We start from the raw sequence: 15,139 nt of genomic DNA on the forward strand, positions 1-15,139 counted from the left end.
CACCCCACCGGTACCCGTCCCCCGCCCCCTCCGCACCTCTTTAAACCATTCCATACTGAATTCTGAAATCCCCATAGATTTTGTACACAGGCCACCAGGTTCCCGTATGGAACGGGTAAATAGTCTGCCCATCGGCAGGGAGGTTCCTCTCACCTCCCTGGTCTGCCTGAAAACAGGCTAACCCTGGCAGGTTACGTGCACAATCGGACGTCGTGCATCGCGATTGTGCAACCCCAGCCATGCCATCGCCATGTGATGTGTGTGATGTGTGATGCATCAGTGCACTCCATACGTAAACAGTGTTCCTAGCCTGGCTGAGATTCTCATCCTCACGAAGAGTATTTTAAGTATCTAACCTCTGATTATCGGGAGCTGATCGTGAAAGACACAGGTACGGTTAGCACTTTGGTGGTATTTATGTCAAGGTGAATGACTTGTTGTGTGACGTGGTTGAAAAAACAGAGAAATAGAATGTAGTATCGAGAGATGATGACTGTGCCATCCGATATCCGTGGACCGTGGCTGTTCAACGTAGGCCCTACACAGCACAGCACATTACACTGCACTACATTTACTTTACGTCAATGCCGCCAATGCAGATGGACGGAGTGTGGAAGATTGGTATAGAAATCTACGACAGATGTTTGCTAGCACGTGCAGAGCTAGTAGAGTTGACAGAAAAATCTGTGTGGTCGGAGGAGGGTTTTTTTTTTGACAATTTTTTTACATTTCTGGCTCTCCTCCAGCATAGCTGGACGAGTAATTAGTAATGTTAGAGGGGATCGGATTCCGTGAAGCCAGACGTAAACCCCGTTTACAGCACTTGACTTGAGTGGAAGGGCCAGGCTCTGCCGTGGCCGAGCCCGGTCTTCATTTCACTGTAAACGCGCAAAAGGCCAAATGCGGTACCAAAATCGGCCACGCATTTGGCCAAGCTCTGGAGGTAGTCTCTCGAGCCGCGGCCGAGCCCGGCCTTTTCTCACTGTAAACGCACTGGGCCAAATGCGGTACCAAATTGTGACCGGCACGCTCCCAATAATAGTCGATTGTTTACAAGCAGAGCGCCACTACGACAAAATATTGAAAGGTTTGACTTAAAAGCCCGGGCCGAGCCCAGCACTATGAACGGACAAAAATTGGGGGGTCGAGTACCGCAATTGAGGCCGGGCTATACATGCCACATGGCTAGGCACGGCCTAACTGCGACCAGCAGCCCCAACGTACAGTGCAAGCGGCGGGTCTCCGGGGCTAGGCACGGCCCTGCACTGTCTGTAAACGGGGTCGTAGACTCTAGTCTCTAGGACTAGTCTCTGCGCAACACATCCCGGATGACAAGATAGGGCCTACAGACCGATCTTCCGGTCGATTGCAGAGTATGCATGCAGGGCATGCAGGGCAGGGCAGGGCATATGCCATGCCATGCTGTTGCCAACAGTGGCACTGGCAGGATCCTAGAGTAGGAATATTCACTAAAAATGGATGGGTAATGCAGATCACAGATTCAAACCAACGTCATTCCAAGTGAAATATTATTAGCAACCATACAGATAAATTTGGCAAGCAAAGCTCCTGTGAATACAGAACTTGATAAGTGGATTCAAAGAATGCTAGACAGGAAAATCCATCTGTCTCGAGGATTTTAGTTTTTTTATAATTTCTGGTCATTTTTTATGGCTCTCCTCCATGTATAGGAGGGGATTCCGTGAAGCCAGACACAGGCAGTCTCCGTGAAACATATCCCCGACAACCAGATGCAGATTGATATTTCGGTTAAATTCATTACAACCCAAGGCCAAGACCAAGAAAAACATCTATGCATAAATAGGGTACCTATCTAACCGTTAACTGTTATACTAAGTTCTAGAACTCCTAACCTAGATCAGGGTTGCACACTAACCCATTATTATTATTTTTTTTTTTAAATACTGGTCCGACAGACAGGTCGGACCAGTAAGTACCCAGTTTTGCCATGTTTTACTTGTTCATTCCTGAAAAAGTTACTGGTCCTACAGTGATTTTGACTGGTCAGGGACTGTGCAGCTTTGCCTAGATTATTTTCCACTATTGATTTGGGGTTTGAGGTCACTCCACTGCTCTTTGCATTTTGTATGACTCTCCTGACCAGTTGACTTTCAAGCCAACCTTTTTTTTCTTTCTTTCTTTTTTGCAAAGATTTGTTGCAGCTTTGAAACTGACATGGATTTCGTATCTGAGGAAACGTACTATGGTAAGAGTGGCGTGAAGCTCCTCCGCCTCCGCACAGAGGGGAATGTCCATCATGTGAAAGAGCTGGAGGTCAGTGTCCATCTCAGCCTCGAGTCCAAGAAAGATTTCGAGTTTGGCGACAACTCAGACATCATTCCCACCGACACTCAGAAGAATACAGTCTATGCGCTGGCAAAGTTAGTTGGGGTGAGTTTGTCGGTGACTTCAAGTGGACAGCCATTTGAAGCCTTTCCAGTGTTGATGATACAGTGCTCTCCCATTATAACGAACATGGTTATAATGAAATTCCAGTTACAACGAAGTAAAAATTCAGGCCGCAACGTTAACCACACCATGTATTTTTGTTTTGTTGGGTTATAAAGAAAGAAAGATAAAACGAAAGAAAACTGCCGGTCCCGAGGACTTTGTTATGACGGGAGTCCACTGTATTATGTGTAAAGACCACAATGGATTATAATGATGTCTGTCTGTCATAATATTTAAACCATCAGCTCGTAGGGGAATTTTGCTGCAATTTTTATCATCAAGTTTGCACCACAGAATTTCACTGCGTATCTTATTTTAGAGAGATATGTAGATGGAGCTGGTTAGATTCATTAGATCTGCACAAATTCAGAAAGAAATTTGTACACAATTGCTGAATCACAAGAGAAAAAAATGATGTTCATCTTCCAAAATATATTTCCACTTAAATGAACAGTCACAATTTGAGCAACAAAGAAGCTTTGGGAAATTCTTCATAACTTGCACATTTCCACCTTACTGATATGATTACCGGTAACAACATTGGGGATGCAAGTTATTATATGTATGCCCAATCTAAGGGGATATGCATTTCAATATCTTTTTTTAATCATCTATGATTAACAAATTTATAGTGTCAGTGGCAGAGTCTTTGGTTTAGAGGGATTTTCTTGTTGGCATATATTCAAGTACAGTGTGATCTGAAGAAAGCTATTAGAAATATCATTGTAAGGTACACTTATTCGGCCACATAAGTTTTGATCAACCTTAAGGTAGTTTGAAATACTGATGATTGAACGTGTATTGGCACTGCATAGCTCCTTTAAATTGTTTTCCTTCATTGTATTATTTTTTTTCTCTTCCATTGTATTTCCCCTAGGGAGCAAAGGCTATTAAGAGTGTCTGAAAGCTGAGTTGTAATAACCGAGATATTAAAGGGATGGTACAGTATTGGTGGAGATTATAATTTGGCTTTTAACTTTTTGTGAGATACCAAGAAAACAGTTATGAAATAGTACAGAGCAGACCATTTTAAGAGGAATTCAAAGTTTATTTGATGAAAATCGGGTTTGGCATGACTGAAACATCCAAAAACAAAGTAAAACAAAGCGATGTTAAAAAAATCTGTGGGTCCCACACTTATTAGAATCACTCTGTTTTGGATATCTCTGCCTTTTCAAAACCAATTTTCATGTTGAATTTCTCATAGAATTACATGTTCTTTCATATTTCATAAGAGGTTTCTCATCATCTCACAAAAAAATTTTAGAAACCTAAGATTACGTCTCAATCAAAACTATACGCTCCCTTTAATGTTGTGTGAACCCTCTTCAACTTTTTCCAGCCCATGAAAGATGACAAAGTCATTTGAATAAAATCTCAAATTGACAACCTGCACACACAGGTAAGATCACCAGAGCAGTTTGGCCAGGAGCTCTGCAGACATTTCCTGTCCTCCTTTCGTCACGTGAATGCAGTGCGCGTACACATTGAGGAGGCTCCATGGCGACGCATCGAGAAAGGGGGCGCCGCTCATGTCCATGCCTTCGTCTGGAGCCCTGAGTGTACCAGATTCTGTGACCTAGTGCAGAAGAGGGGAGGTAAGAGATTTTCTTCTTTTTTGTGTGTATAAAAGTTTGTTTTTGTCCAAGCAGTTGTGGAGATTTTATTAAAAAAAAAAAGAAATCAGGTACTGGATATTCCACATCCAGATGCAAATGTATTGAAAAGTTTCACTGATTAAGACCAACTGTTGCTCTGAAAAAAGTTAGTCATCAGCAACACCAATACTAGCTAATGACTTTACAAAGATCAACATGACAGAATCCTGCCTGCTGCAGTATGCTTCATGTCTATTCAGAAAGCAAAACCTTTCTTCATCAAAGCCATTTACATGTATATCTATTCACATTATGTCTTCTCAATCAGTGCCGTTTTGAATGGTCAATAAGAATTTATAATGTTGCCCATATATAAAACTATAAGCCTATCCCCATATTAACTTATACTTAGCATTTTAGAGCTTGCAAGCATCTCAGGCCAGCAGTAATGTTGATGAATCAAAATTGTGAGGCAGTGAGAATGAATATATTGTTTCTTTATAATAAGAGAAAGGAGTAAGTCACAGAATCACAATGATTTCGTGCAGAGTATGCATGTTCACCTTTATATCGCCATCACAGTTACAAGCTTGAAAACTAGAAAGCTCCATCATAACTTCATACAAGGCATGTGTATTGATCAGTTTACTCATTTAGATATTTTTATTATCACTGTGTACCTCCTATCTGTGTCAAGACACAAAGTACACATACAGTAGTGTAACGCAGGATAAACGCACTCATAGGCCGAAGTTACGTTTCATCTCTTTTTATTCCGCTCAGAAATAAATGATAAAAAAAGAAATCCTGTGTTTGGAGTAAACAAACAGCAAAACAAACAAATGAATATTTACAAGTCATTGAAACACATTCATAAACACGTTCAACATAGAGAAAGATAAATAACATGTGTTACTGCACCAAAGAGGTAACATGTACTGTGAATATCAAACTGAACGTATGATGCTTACTCAACAATACATCATAGTATGTAACCATGTAAAAGAAAAGAATGATTCAATGAGAAATTCTCAGCTAAGCCAGCTATCAAACCACAATGCATCACTGCATAAGTCCATATGAAAAAGTGTATGTAAAAGACTATCAAACCCATCACTCACTCAACAGAAGTGAAGATAACAAGAATACAAAGCAAAAAGAATGTGACGTCAAGAAGACTTCAATATCAGTAAACTGTAAACTAGGCATTAACAATGTTTACCAATACATTATATTCAATATTCCATAATGATTGTATCTTTGTAGTCTGACACGTCAACTAGTCTCTCCATACTAACACTATTTCCCATTCATCATAGCTAAATGTAAGTAAAGCATGAGAAATCATTGAAACCATAGAAATAATCATAGCTCTGGATTACAGATAATCCAACTGAAACATAGACAAGTGTAGAAGTACATAAATTCTACTCAATGTCTAGAAAATGATACATATTGACACAAATGATCTGATAAATCAACAAAACATCTTTATGAGACTCACCCTGGCTACCTAGCCTGTGCTCATAAAGGAATGTACAGTAACTGGCGAGTGACTGTCCAGTTACAGAATTACAGAAATTCTGCTGGCTCCATGTTTGCAGAACCTAGTGAATTAATAACACAGCATGAAATCATAAACATATGGATAGATTGCAAGAGGCAAAAGTACATCAAAACTCTAACTGAAATTAGCTCACAATATACCACTGTTTTGGAGATTATAGCTTCATATGTTGTAACCCAAATAAGTTGTTAAACAATTCAGTTTGACAGAAGAATACACAACAGCAGATAAGTTAAGAAATGCTACAAAAAGCCATAAATCCAAGTTCATGCTAATCCTTTGACCAGAAGCCATGCAAATTGAAATTGCTTCATAAATACATAAATGGCTAATCTTATTCTATACTCCTACTAAATGACTGATGATATACAACTAAGGTATAAGTGGAATCTAAAACACTAAATGAGATAATTGGCAAACTAATATCCAAGAAAGTATTTACATCACCTTTCCACAACTCTACTTAAACAAGGAGAACTAAGGTAACAAAGTATTCAGCCATACAGTGCATGTGTACATATACACTCCTTCCTTGGCTCTACCGAATCTTATCTTGTTGCCATAGTAACAAGAGGGAAAGTCAGCGAGAGTAGGCACACAAAGTCACTGCACTCTGTGCCATTGCACTCTGCACTATGCCCTATTACCTAATTCCACAGATATACAATGTATGTACAACGCCTTCCTACACACATGCACACTGAGGTAAGCAATCTCTCTCTCTCTCTCTCTCTCTCTCCAGTCTCTCTCATCCTGTCTCTCCCTCTCCACCTCACTCTTTCTCTCTCTGCCAGCTTGCTCTCTCCACACACATCCAAACTTCCAACTAATTTGCATATATGCCTCTATGTAGTAATCAGTGGCCTACACATTGCCTATGAGGTGTAATATATACACACTCTCTCATACACACAGCCACACACAGCTTAGCATCAAGTACAAACAACTAGTCCTTTGTTCTTGCATCTCAAAGTTCCTTGCAACATAGCATGGTATACCCTATGAGACAACTCTTTGAACTCTTCAAAAGTTTCATCAACTACATACGCATACTTTAGCTACCATATACTACATTTACATGCATCATATATCTTTGTACTACTATGTAACACACTACTAATATATGTGACTAACACACAAATTCAATTTTGTTCACTTATTCCCTCTAGAACCATAACACTTAACTATACACAAGTTATACAATACATCACTCAAACTTGCATGAGTTGGAAACTTTCATCATCAATACTTGAAATATTACCTTTAAATTAAGTCAAACAAGTATGCAATTCAAAGTATTCATACTCTGTGAATGGAACAAACAGGAAATCAATTCAAAAATACAGAAACATACCTTCAGGCTGCAGATTTTCTGGGCAAATTTCGGATTTGAGGAGATGCTCATTGGGAGATGTTCACCTTGGTAGAGCAGCTAGAACAATGGCAAGTTTGGGGTCTTTGTGCACCCACAAAGAACTCTCTAGCAGCTCTTGACTGGCTTGGGATTATGCAAACTAAGCTACTTGCAGACTGCACCACTCTTAATGATGGGGGGGGGGGGGTGCATCTCAGGAGGGGGCATCTGCAGGGTCAAATATACTGGGGACAACTTTACTGCTGCACTTTTGCAATGTTACAGTAGGTTTCCTCTCTGTACAAATGGCTAAGTTCCATGATGGGTTGCAATGAATGAAAATTGATAAGTAAACATGCCTTGTCTACTTCAAATATTTACTTTGTACTAGTTTATATTAAGAGTCAGGTTATATATATAAACATGCTGGGTTTGAATATGTGTTTGCATTAAAATTGTATTTACATCTTATGATTGTTGAAAAGGTGTTAAGGGGATTGTATACAAGTAGTTTTGGTTGAGGCATAATTTCAGGTTTCTAACATTTTTTTTTGGTGAGATACGAGAAACCTCTTGTGAAACATGAAAGAGCATGTAATTCCATGAGGAATTCAACGTCTATTTTATGAAAATTGGTTTTGAAATGGCCACAATATCCAAAACAGAGCGATTAATTCTGCTAGTAAAGTGTGGCACCAACACTTTATTACGATTGCTTTGTTTTACTTTGTTGTGGGATGTTTCAGTCATTCCAAACCCAATTTTTCATCAAATAAACTTTGAATTCCTCTTAAAATGGTTTGCTCTGTACTATTTCGTAAGCGTTTTCTTGGTATCTCACAAAAAGTTAAAAGCCTAATTCTCATCTCCACCAATACTGTACTATCCCTTTGAAAAAGTTTTAAATTTTGAGATTTCGTAAGGGAAGTTCAGGTACTGTTAAAGCACAAAGTTAAACAGTATCATGTACTTCCAGCATATGATACCCTCCCAGTCAATCCTGCCAATGTGGTTAAGCAACCTATATTCACCTTATCAGTACCTGTTTCCTGACTTAAGATAAAAGGTCAGATTTTGTTGAGATGATTTGTAAGACTAGATGTCAAGAACAGGGAACATACAAATGTACTGGTATGTACACTGATGTCAAAGTCCATAGTCTACAAGAAGTATGTTGTAATAGTGTGCTTTGAAAAGTATAAACATTGATAAAGATGACAAATAATGTGAAGAGATGCAGACTGTGCATGCATTTCTAGTGCTGAAAAAAATGAAAGCCGCTTTTCCGAGTGTAGCAAATAACACAGTGCAGTGTGTATGTGGAAATCCAATAGAAGTACCTAACCCCAGGGACGTTGTATAATGTCAACCATAGAGGTTTGCTTCGAAAAATTTACTACAAATTTGTGAGGCCAGAGTTGTGCTAGAAGGTTGAAACGAGTTCAGGTACGTGTATATGCCACATTTCTGTCAAGATCCTTCCCATACCGATTTGCAGCTTTATGACTTCTGTGCAAGCCTGTTTACTGCAGTCAAAGCCCAATTTAAAATCACACATAAAACCCCACAAAAGAAAAGACAAAAAAAAGACAAAACAGTATCCAAACAAAATGCAACAACAACTGCAAAAACAAAAACACACTGAGAAAGGAACTGATTATTTTTGTGCATGATAATTCCTGAATTTAGGACTAGTCCAGGTCTGGGCTGGCATCAAGGACCTGAAGGTTTTAAAAACGACCCAGTCTGGCTTTGTGGGCTTCATCAAGGACAAGTACACATCCCTACCAGAGATGAAAGATCGAGTCTTTTCCACCATCGTGTACGCTAGGTGGCGCTATTCCACCCTTTACGGACTCGACGAGGACAAAGCATGGTAGGTGCACAACCTTCCCAGCATGCTGCATAGAATGTGCTCTCTTTGTGAGCCCCTTTTTCCATTTAAACAATTTCTCATCCTGGCATAAGTGTACAGCAGCAAATTTGTTACTGGAGGCAAGTTTGCTTGGCATTGTGGGAAAGTGTCATCACGGAGAAATTTGGAGCTTTTTGCAAGATAGTCAAATACAGAAGCTAATGTTTCATAAACTGCTTGAGACATTGTGCTCTTCTTTTTCTTTTTTTAAATTCCAGCTCATTTTTAGCTAAGATTGTAACTTTGCAAGACATTGAAAACAATCGAATATTGGTCCAAATGTCTTTCTTTATATTGTATTCATTTGCATTATTTACACTAATCTACTATAAGTGACATAATTCTCTCTTTTGTCCATATTCTTTATGTTGCTAGGCAACATGCCAAGGATGTCATTTTGGACACTTTCGCTGGTCCCCCTTCCACTGGAGTCTACTCCCCGTCTGTCCAGCAGACCTTGTATCTAGCCGAGGAGAAAATCATGAAGCTGGTTCCTCAGGTGAGTAGCAGTTGTTAAAGGGACATTCCAGACGATTTTCATAATTTCACTTCATGTAGTACATAAATCGACAACTCCATGTATAGATTTGTGGAATTTATTGTGGTTCTTGAGCAGAGAAGCAATAGTTTGAAAAACCTTAAACAAATTACACTGAACAAGGATGATGACATAGGAGGTTCACATATTTGTCCCCGCCGAACGAGTTCGAGCAGGGGACTATGAAACGGGCTCCGTACGTGTGTGTGTCCGTGTGTCCGTCCGTCCGTGCGTCCGTGCGTGCGTCCGTGCGTCCGTCCGTGCGTCCGTGTGTGCGTCCGTGTGTGCGTCCGTGTGTGATCAAAATGTTCAATTTGCTACTTCTCTGTCATTTATGAGCCAATTTTGATTCTGTTTGCTTTATATGATAGCACTACATGGGAGCTTTAAAACTTGTACACAGAATTTCAGTTGTGACCTTTGACCTTGACCTTTGACCTATATTGTACATTTTGCTACAAAATGCTACTCCTTCGCCATTTCTAACCCGATTTTGATTCCGTTTGCTTTATGTGATGGCACTAGGTGAGGGCTTCAAAACTTCTACACAGAATTTTGACCTTTGACTTCTTTAACCTTTGACCTTGATTTTTGACCTATATTGTACATTTTGCTACAAAATGCTACTCCTTCGCCATTTCTAACCCGATTTCGATTCTGTTTGCTTTATATGATGGCACTAGTTGAGGGCTTCAAAACTTCTACACAGAATTGTGACCTTTGTCTTCTTTGACCTTTGACCTTGATTTTTGACCTATATTGTGCATTTTGCTACAAAATGCTACTCCTTCGCCATTTCTAACCCGATTTCGATTCCGTTTGCTTTATGTGATAGCACTAGGTGAGGGCTTCAAAACTTCTACACAGAATTTTGACCTTTGTCTTCTTTGACCTTTGACCTTGATTTTTGACCTATATTGTACATTGGCTACAAAATGCTACTCCTTCGCCATTTCTAACCCAATTTCGATTCCATTTGCTTTATGTGATGGCACTAGGTGAGGGCTTCAAAACTTCTACACAGAATTTTGACCTTTGACTTCTTTGACCTTTGACCTTGATTTTTTACCTATATTGCACATTTTGTTACAAAATGCTACTTCCGGCGGGGACATATATTACGCACCGCGTAATTTCTACTTTTCCTTGTTCAGAAATGTAGCAGTGTAATTCAATTACAATATCGCTTGCCTGCGAATTCACCTGTGTAAAATCTATGCATGCCTTCTTCTTTTGTTCTGCTTCCTTGAGCCCCAACTCATGCATTCTTATGGTGACTCTGCCATGTCATCATCCTTGTTCATTTCAATTTGTTCTAAATTTTGAAAATATTTTTATTCTTCATCCCAATTTTCACAAATTCTGAAACTCTGTCCTCAGTATACTGTAAAACGAGGAATTTTCGCGTGCACTTTAATTTCGCGAATTTCGCGAGCGCCAAAATTCACGAAATTAAAATGCACGCTAAAGCTTTTGTCTACACTACATGCATTGAATGCCAGTAGCAATTCGTGAAAATTTCATGCCACGAAAAAGGCTGTCGGCTCCAATTCGCGAAAATTTCATGCCGCGAATATATCATGTTTTACAGTAACTGATTTATAGTTGTTCAAATGTAAAAATCTGAAAATCATCCGGAGGTCTCCTTTAAGATTTGGAAACGCAGATATGAGATGCATCAAAGGGCGACTGCATACATATCTTGCTGCCATCATTGTATTTACCTCCATGAGACTGAAATCCATTTTGAAATCAGTATTGTCTTTCCTCAATTTTGTTTGAAGACCTCAGAGATCTCACTCAGTATTATTCCCATAATCTGTACTTATCTCAGGTAAATGTCAAAGAGAATACATGTATGTATCTGGTACGACATTGTCTATTTGTATTGTGATGCAGTATCAGATCCCGTGTGCACTCAACATTGCCTTTTAAATAAAGTTGAATCCAAAGAGACTGGAGAAAATCCTTTGACTTACATACATTTTGACTTTAAAATGAAATAAAGTTTAATAAAACATTTATATCAACGTGTGGCAAAATTTTTATTTTTGTTAATTTTTTGACTAGGTGAATTAATAGACTTGTGTAAGGTTGAATTAGGCAAGGCTGACTGTACAAACTTGCAGTTAATTTATCCAACCCACTTAAAGGGAATCATTCATGTTATCACACAAAACAAGTGATGATGTAAAGGAAAAGACATGTTCAGATAAAAAAGGTTGTACATGTAATATGCTACATTGTAACTTCCCTCAAAGCCAAAACATAGTTCTCGGAAGGGCTCAAATTTCATCTTCCATCGCTTGAAATTTACTTCCAATACATTGAAAGGGTCTACCAAAAAAATACCTGGCTGACGCAATTTGCCAGGATGACGAGCTGTTTTGTAGTGTTTTGAGATGAAAAGTGAAGAATAATTTCGATCATACGTAGTACATGATTTTTATTCCAGAAGAGCCCTCCCTGTTAACTCCGCTTTCAGCATTGTAGGAAGGCAGAACGTAACCTGATGAATGATCGTGCCTTTGCAATCGTATTATCCAACAAGCTGCATGAACTTCACTCTCAGATGGAAGATTGATTGATGTCATTGTGGCCCGATTTTTTGATTACCGATAATCGATTATGAAAAATTACGTAGCAACTATGATGAGGGTAAGCTTTGAGATTGTAGACTTCCGGCGAACCTTTTAGGCAAATATTGCGCATTTTCATCATTACCCAACTGGAAGCGTGTTATTACGGCAATATTTCACATGTTTATTATGCATACCCGTACATTTTAGAGCGATAATCAACAGTTCTGCTTGCATGTGAGAACTATATTTTGGCTGTAATCCTATGTGCCCTCTAAGGGTTAAAGGTTCTGTCATTCAGAAGGGGCCCTGCACTTACGGCCACCATACAGTACATCATGCAAGTAGTGAGGATGTTTAATCTTTACACAAAAGTAATTATTGGTAGTCTAATGGGTTAACAGTCTGTATTCTGCTGGAACTGCTGAATACCAGACTTTTAATATGCCTGTGTAACAGCCGTCGATGCGATCACCATATTTTGTTGTTGTTGAATAATGATGTTGTACGTGATGTTTAATATCAATCTCAGGTTGGTGAAGTCACAATGGAAATGCCCAATGTGCACTACTTCCTTGCCGATTTGAAGAAGATTGGACTCGAAAATAACAATGAGGTAAAGACAGAACATGAATCTTCCTCTCTTCCTTTCTCACCCCCGTATTTTTTTTTCTGCCCTCAACTCTGATATTACTATGGTAACATGTTTGCACAGAATGTCAATGGCATTTCCAGGTTGTCGCACATGTATTAGGAGGGTTATTATATTCATGTGCAGTGGAACCTCGTTATAACTAAAAAGCACTCTGAGAGCACAGATCTTCGCCAAGCAGCTATAATTCCCAACCATCACACACATGTGCTGAAAATCGTCTAATTTCCCATTTTGGAAGCCTTTGTTTATGTCATCAGCTTGCAGCTGCACGGTGTCTCCAACAACTAGAGCATGCGCTTACAGCGCAATATGCAAACCTCAGATATGTGCGGCTTGACCTCTGTAAGTTCATTGACCCTGTCTACGAAAGGATTAAAAAAAAATCCTTCAAAAATCCATAAAAATGTCGGAATTGCTACCAAAATTTAAAGATCTGTTTCTTGTGTCAGTAACGACTTTTCCTGCAAGTTTCATTCAAATCCGTTCCCAACTTTTGAGTTATCTTGCAAACAGACAAACTAATGCTGATGATCACTTAACCCTTCTCCTTCCTTGGTGGAGGTAACAAGGTCGGATATTGTGAGATACTTAATATATTTGGGTAGTTTTTCAGTTCCCATTCATTTTATGTTTTTGTCCCCGCCGAACGAGTTCGAGCTGGGGACTATGAAACGGGCTCCGTACGTGTGTGTGTCCGTGTGTCCGTCTGTGCGTCCATGTGTCCGTCCGTCTGTGCGTCCGTGTGTGATCAAAATGTTCAATTTGCTACTTCTCTGTCAAATATGAGCCAATTTTGATTCTGTTTACTTTATATGATAGCACTACATGGGAGCTTTGAAACTTGTACGCAGAATTTCAGTTGTGACCTTTGACCTTGACCTTTGACCTATATTGTACATTTTGCTTCAAAATGCTACTCCTTCGCCATTTCTAACCCGATTTCGATTCTGTTTGCTTTATGTGATGGCTGTAGGTGAGGGTTTCAAAACTTTTACACAGAATTTTGACCTTTGACTTCTTTGACCTTTGACCTTGATTTTTGACCCATATTGTACATTGGCTACAAAATGCTACTCCTTCGCCATTTCTAACCCGATTTTGATTCCGTTTGCTGTATGTGATGGCACTAGGTGAGGGCTTCAAAACTTCTACACAGAATTTTGACCTTTGACTTCTTGACCTTTGACCTTGATCTTTTTACCTATATTGTACATTTTGCTACTAAATGCTACTTCCGGCGGGGGCATATATTGCGCACCACGTAATTTCTACTTTTCCTTGTTATTCCTGATATACCAAGGTACAAGGTATAAATGATGAGATTGTTTTTCTGGCAAACTTTGCACGAAGTTACGAAATTGTCTTAAACTCCTGACAATTGGTTTGTGAAGGAATATTGTCACTGATACCAAGGCTGCCTGCAAGGTTTATCATGCTTCATTGATTTGTGTCATTTTCAGGTGTTGATGCCAACTGACAAGCCGTATGGACTCATCAGGGCCGGTGTTAGTCGTTCTCCGACGGCCAAGCTGTGAGGGCGCGATGGTGCAGGAGTGTAGAAATTCTTTCATCTAGTTATCAGGGAAGCGATGTGACCAATGTCATTGAATTCAGATGAGAAATTCCAAAGAGACTTTTAAAGAGATGTCACAACATTACTGTGAATGGAACACCTTGCCTTGAGGGTTATATAACCCTGTTGTATGAGCCCTAGCTGGTAATTCCCCTGAACTTCTTTGTAAATTGCAGGCAAGGATCAAAATGTCAGTGGGAACTGCCCATGAATTATGCCATGGTAAATAACAAGTTGAGTTTGGATACAAGTTGATGCTGAAGGAACTAATCTACCACACCATTTTTTAACCAATCAGAATTGAGAAATCCTTGAATGGGGTGTGTAATATTTGCCATCGCAATGCATGCTGTCATTTATAAAGCATTTCCCTGTGCTGAGATTTTGTCAGTGCAGAAAAGGTGACTGAATGCAACCTGTCTTGCAATAGCAAAAAAGAACAAAAAGAAAACAAAAAACAAAATAGAAAAAAACAAACATAAAATCAATGAACAAAACAATAAATCAGTGAATTGTTTTAATATGGGGGCAGGAACAGAAGAGTTATGGAGCCACATCAAATTTGACTTTGATTAATCTTGTAGCGTGAAAATCCAATTCTCCTCCTGTAGATTTCTTTTTTTTTTTAATATGCCTCTGCCCAAAGGGTGCTGGAGGCATTATTTTAGCCTTGTTAAACCCTACCATCATTTCCTCTCCTACTTCATCATAGTGGAGAAGTGTTACCTCATTCATTCTATGTAAACCACAGTCACATTTGTAGGTTTTTTTTTTTTTTTTTGTTTTTTTTGTATGACGCCGGAGTTATGACGACTGTAGAGTGTAGGACACATCACTTTAAAAAGTGTCATTTGAATATGTCACAGGACAATTTACCATTATTTGTGT

The 15,139-nt window shown here is 39.2% G+C and overlaps 1 protein-coding gene across 1 annotated transcript; it reads left to right on the forward strand.

Annotated features, from left to right (window-relative positions):
* The first annotated feature begins 252 nt into the window (after positions 1-252).
* On the forward strand, positions 253-14,519 carry LOC139721880 (uricase-like). Its single transcript, XM_071633202.1, has 7 exons — positions 253-391; positions 2,173-2,412; positions 3,875-4,070; positions 8,681-8,867; positions 9,282-9,405; positions 12,556-12,639; positions 14,139-14,519. The coding sequence occupies exons 2-7, from the start codon at positions 2,197-2,199 to the stop codon at positions 14,211-14,213; spliced, it is 882 nt and encodes a 293-aa protein (XP_071489303.1). The 5' UTR covers positions 253-391; positions 2,173-2,196; the 3' UTR covers positions 14,214-14,519.
* The last annotated feature ends 620 nt before the right edge of the window (positions 14,520-15,139 follow it).

The sequence above is a fragment of the Diadema antillarum genome, unplaced genomic scaffold (genome assembly GCF_040938485.1).
Source record: "Diadema antillarum isolate AM-2024a unplaced genomic scaffold, OU_Dant_1.0 scf00000151, whole genome shotgun sequence".
NCBI classification, from domain to species: Eukaryota; Metazoa; Echinodermata; class Echinoidea; order Diadematoida; family Diadematidae; genus Diadema; species Diadema antillarum.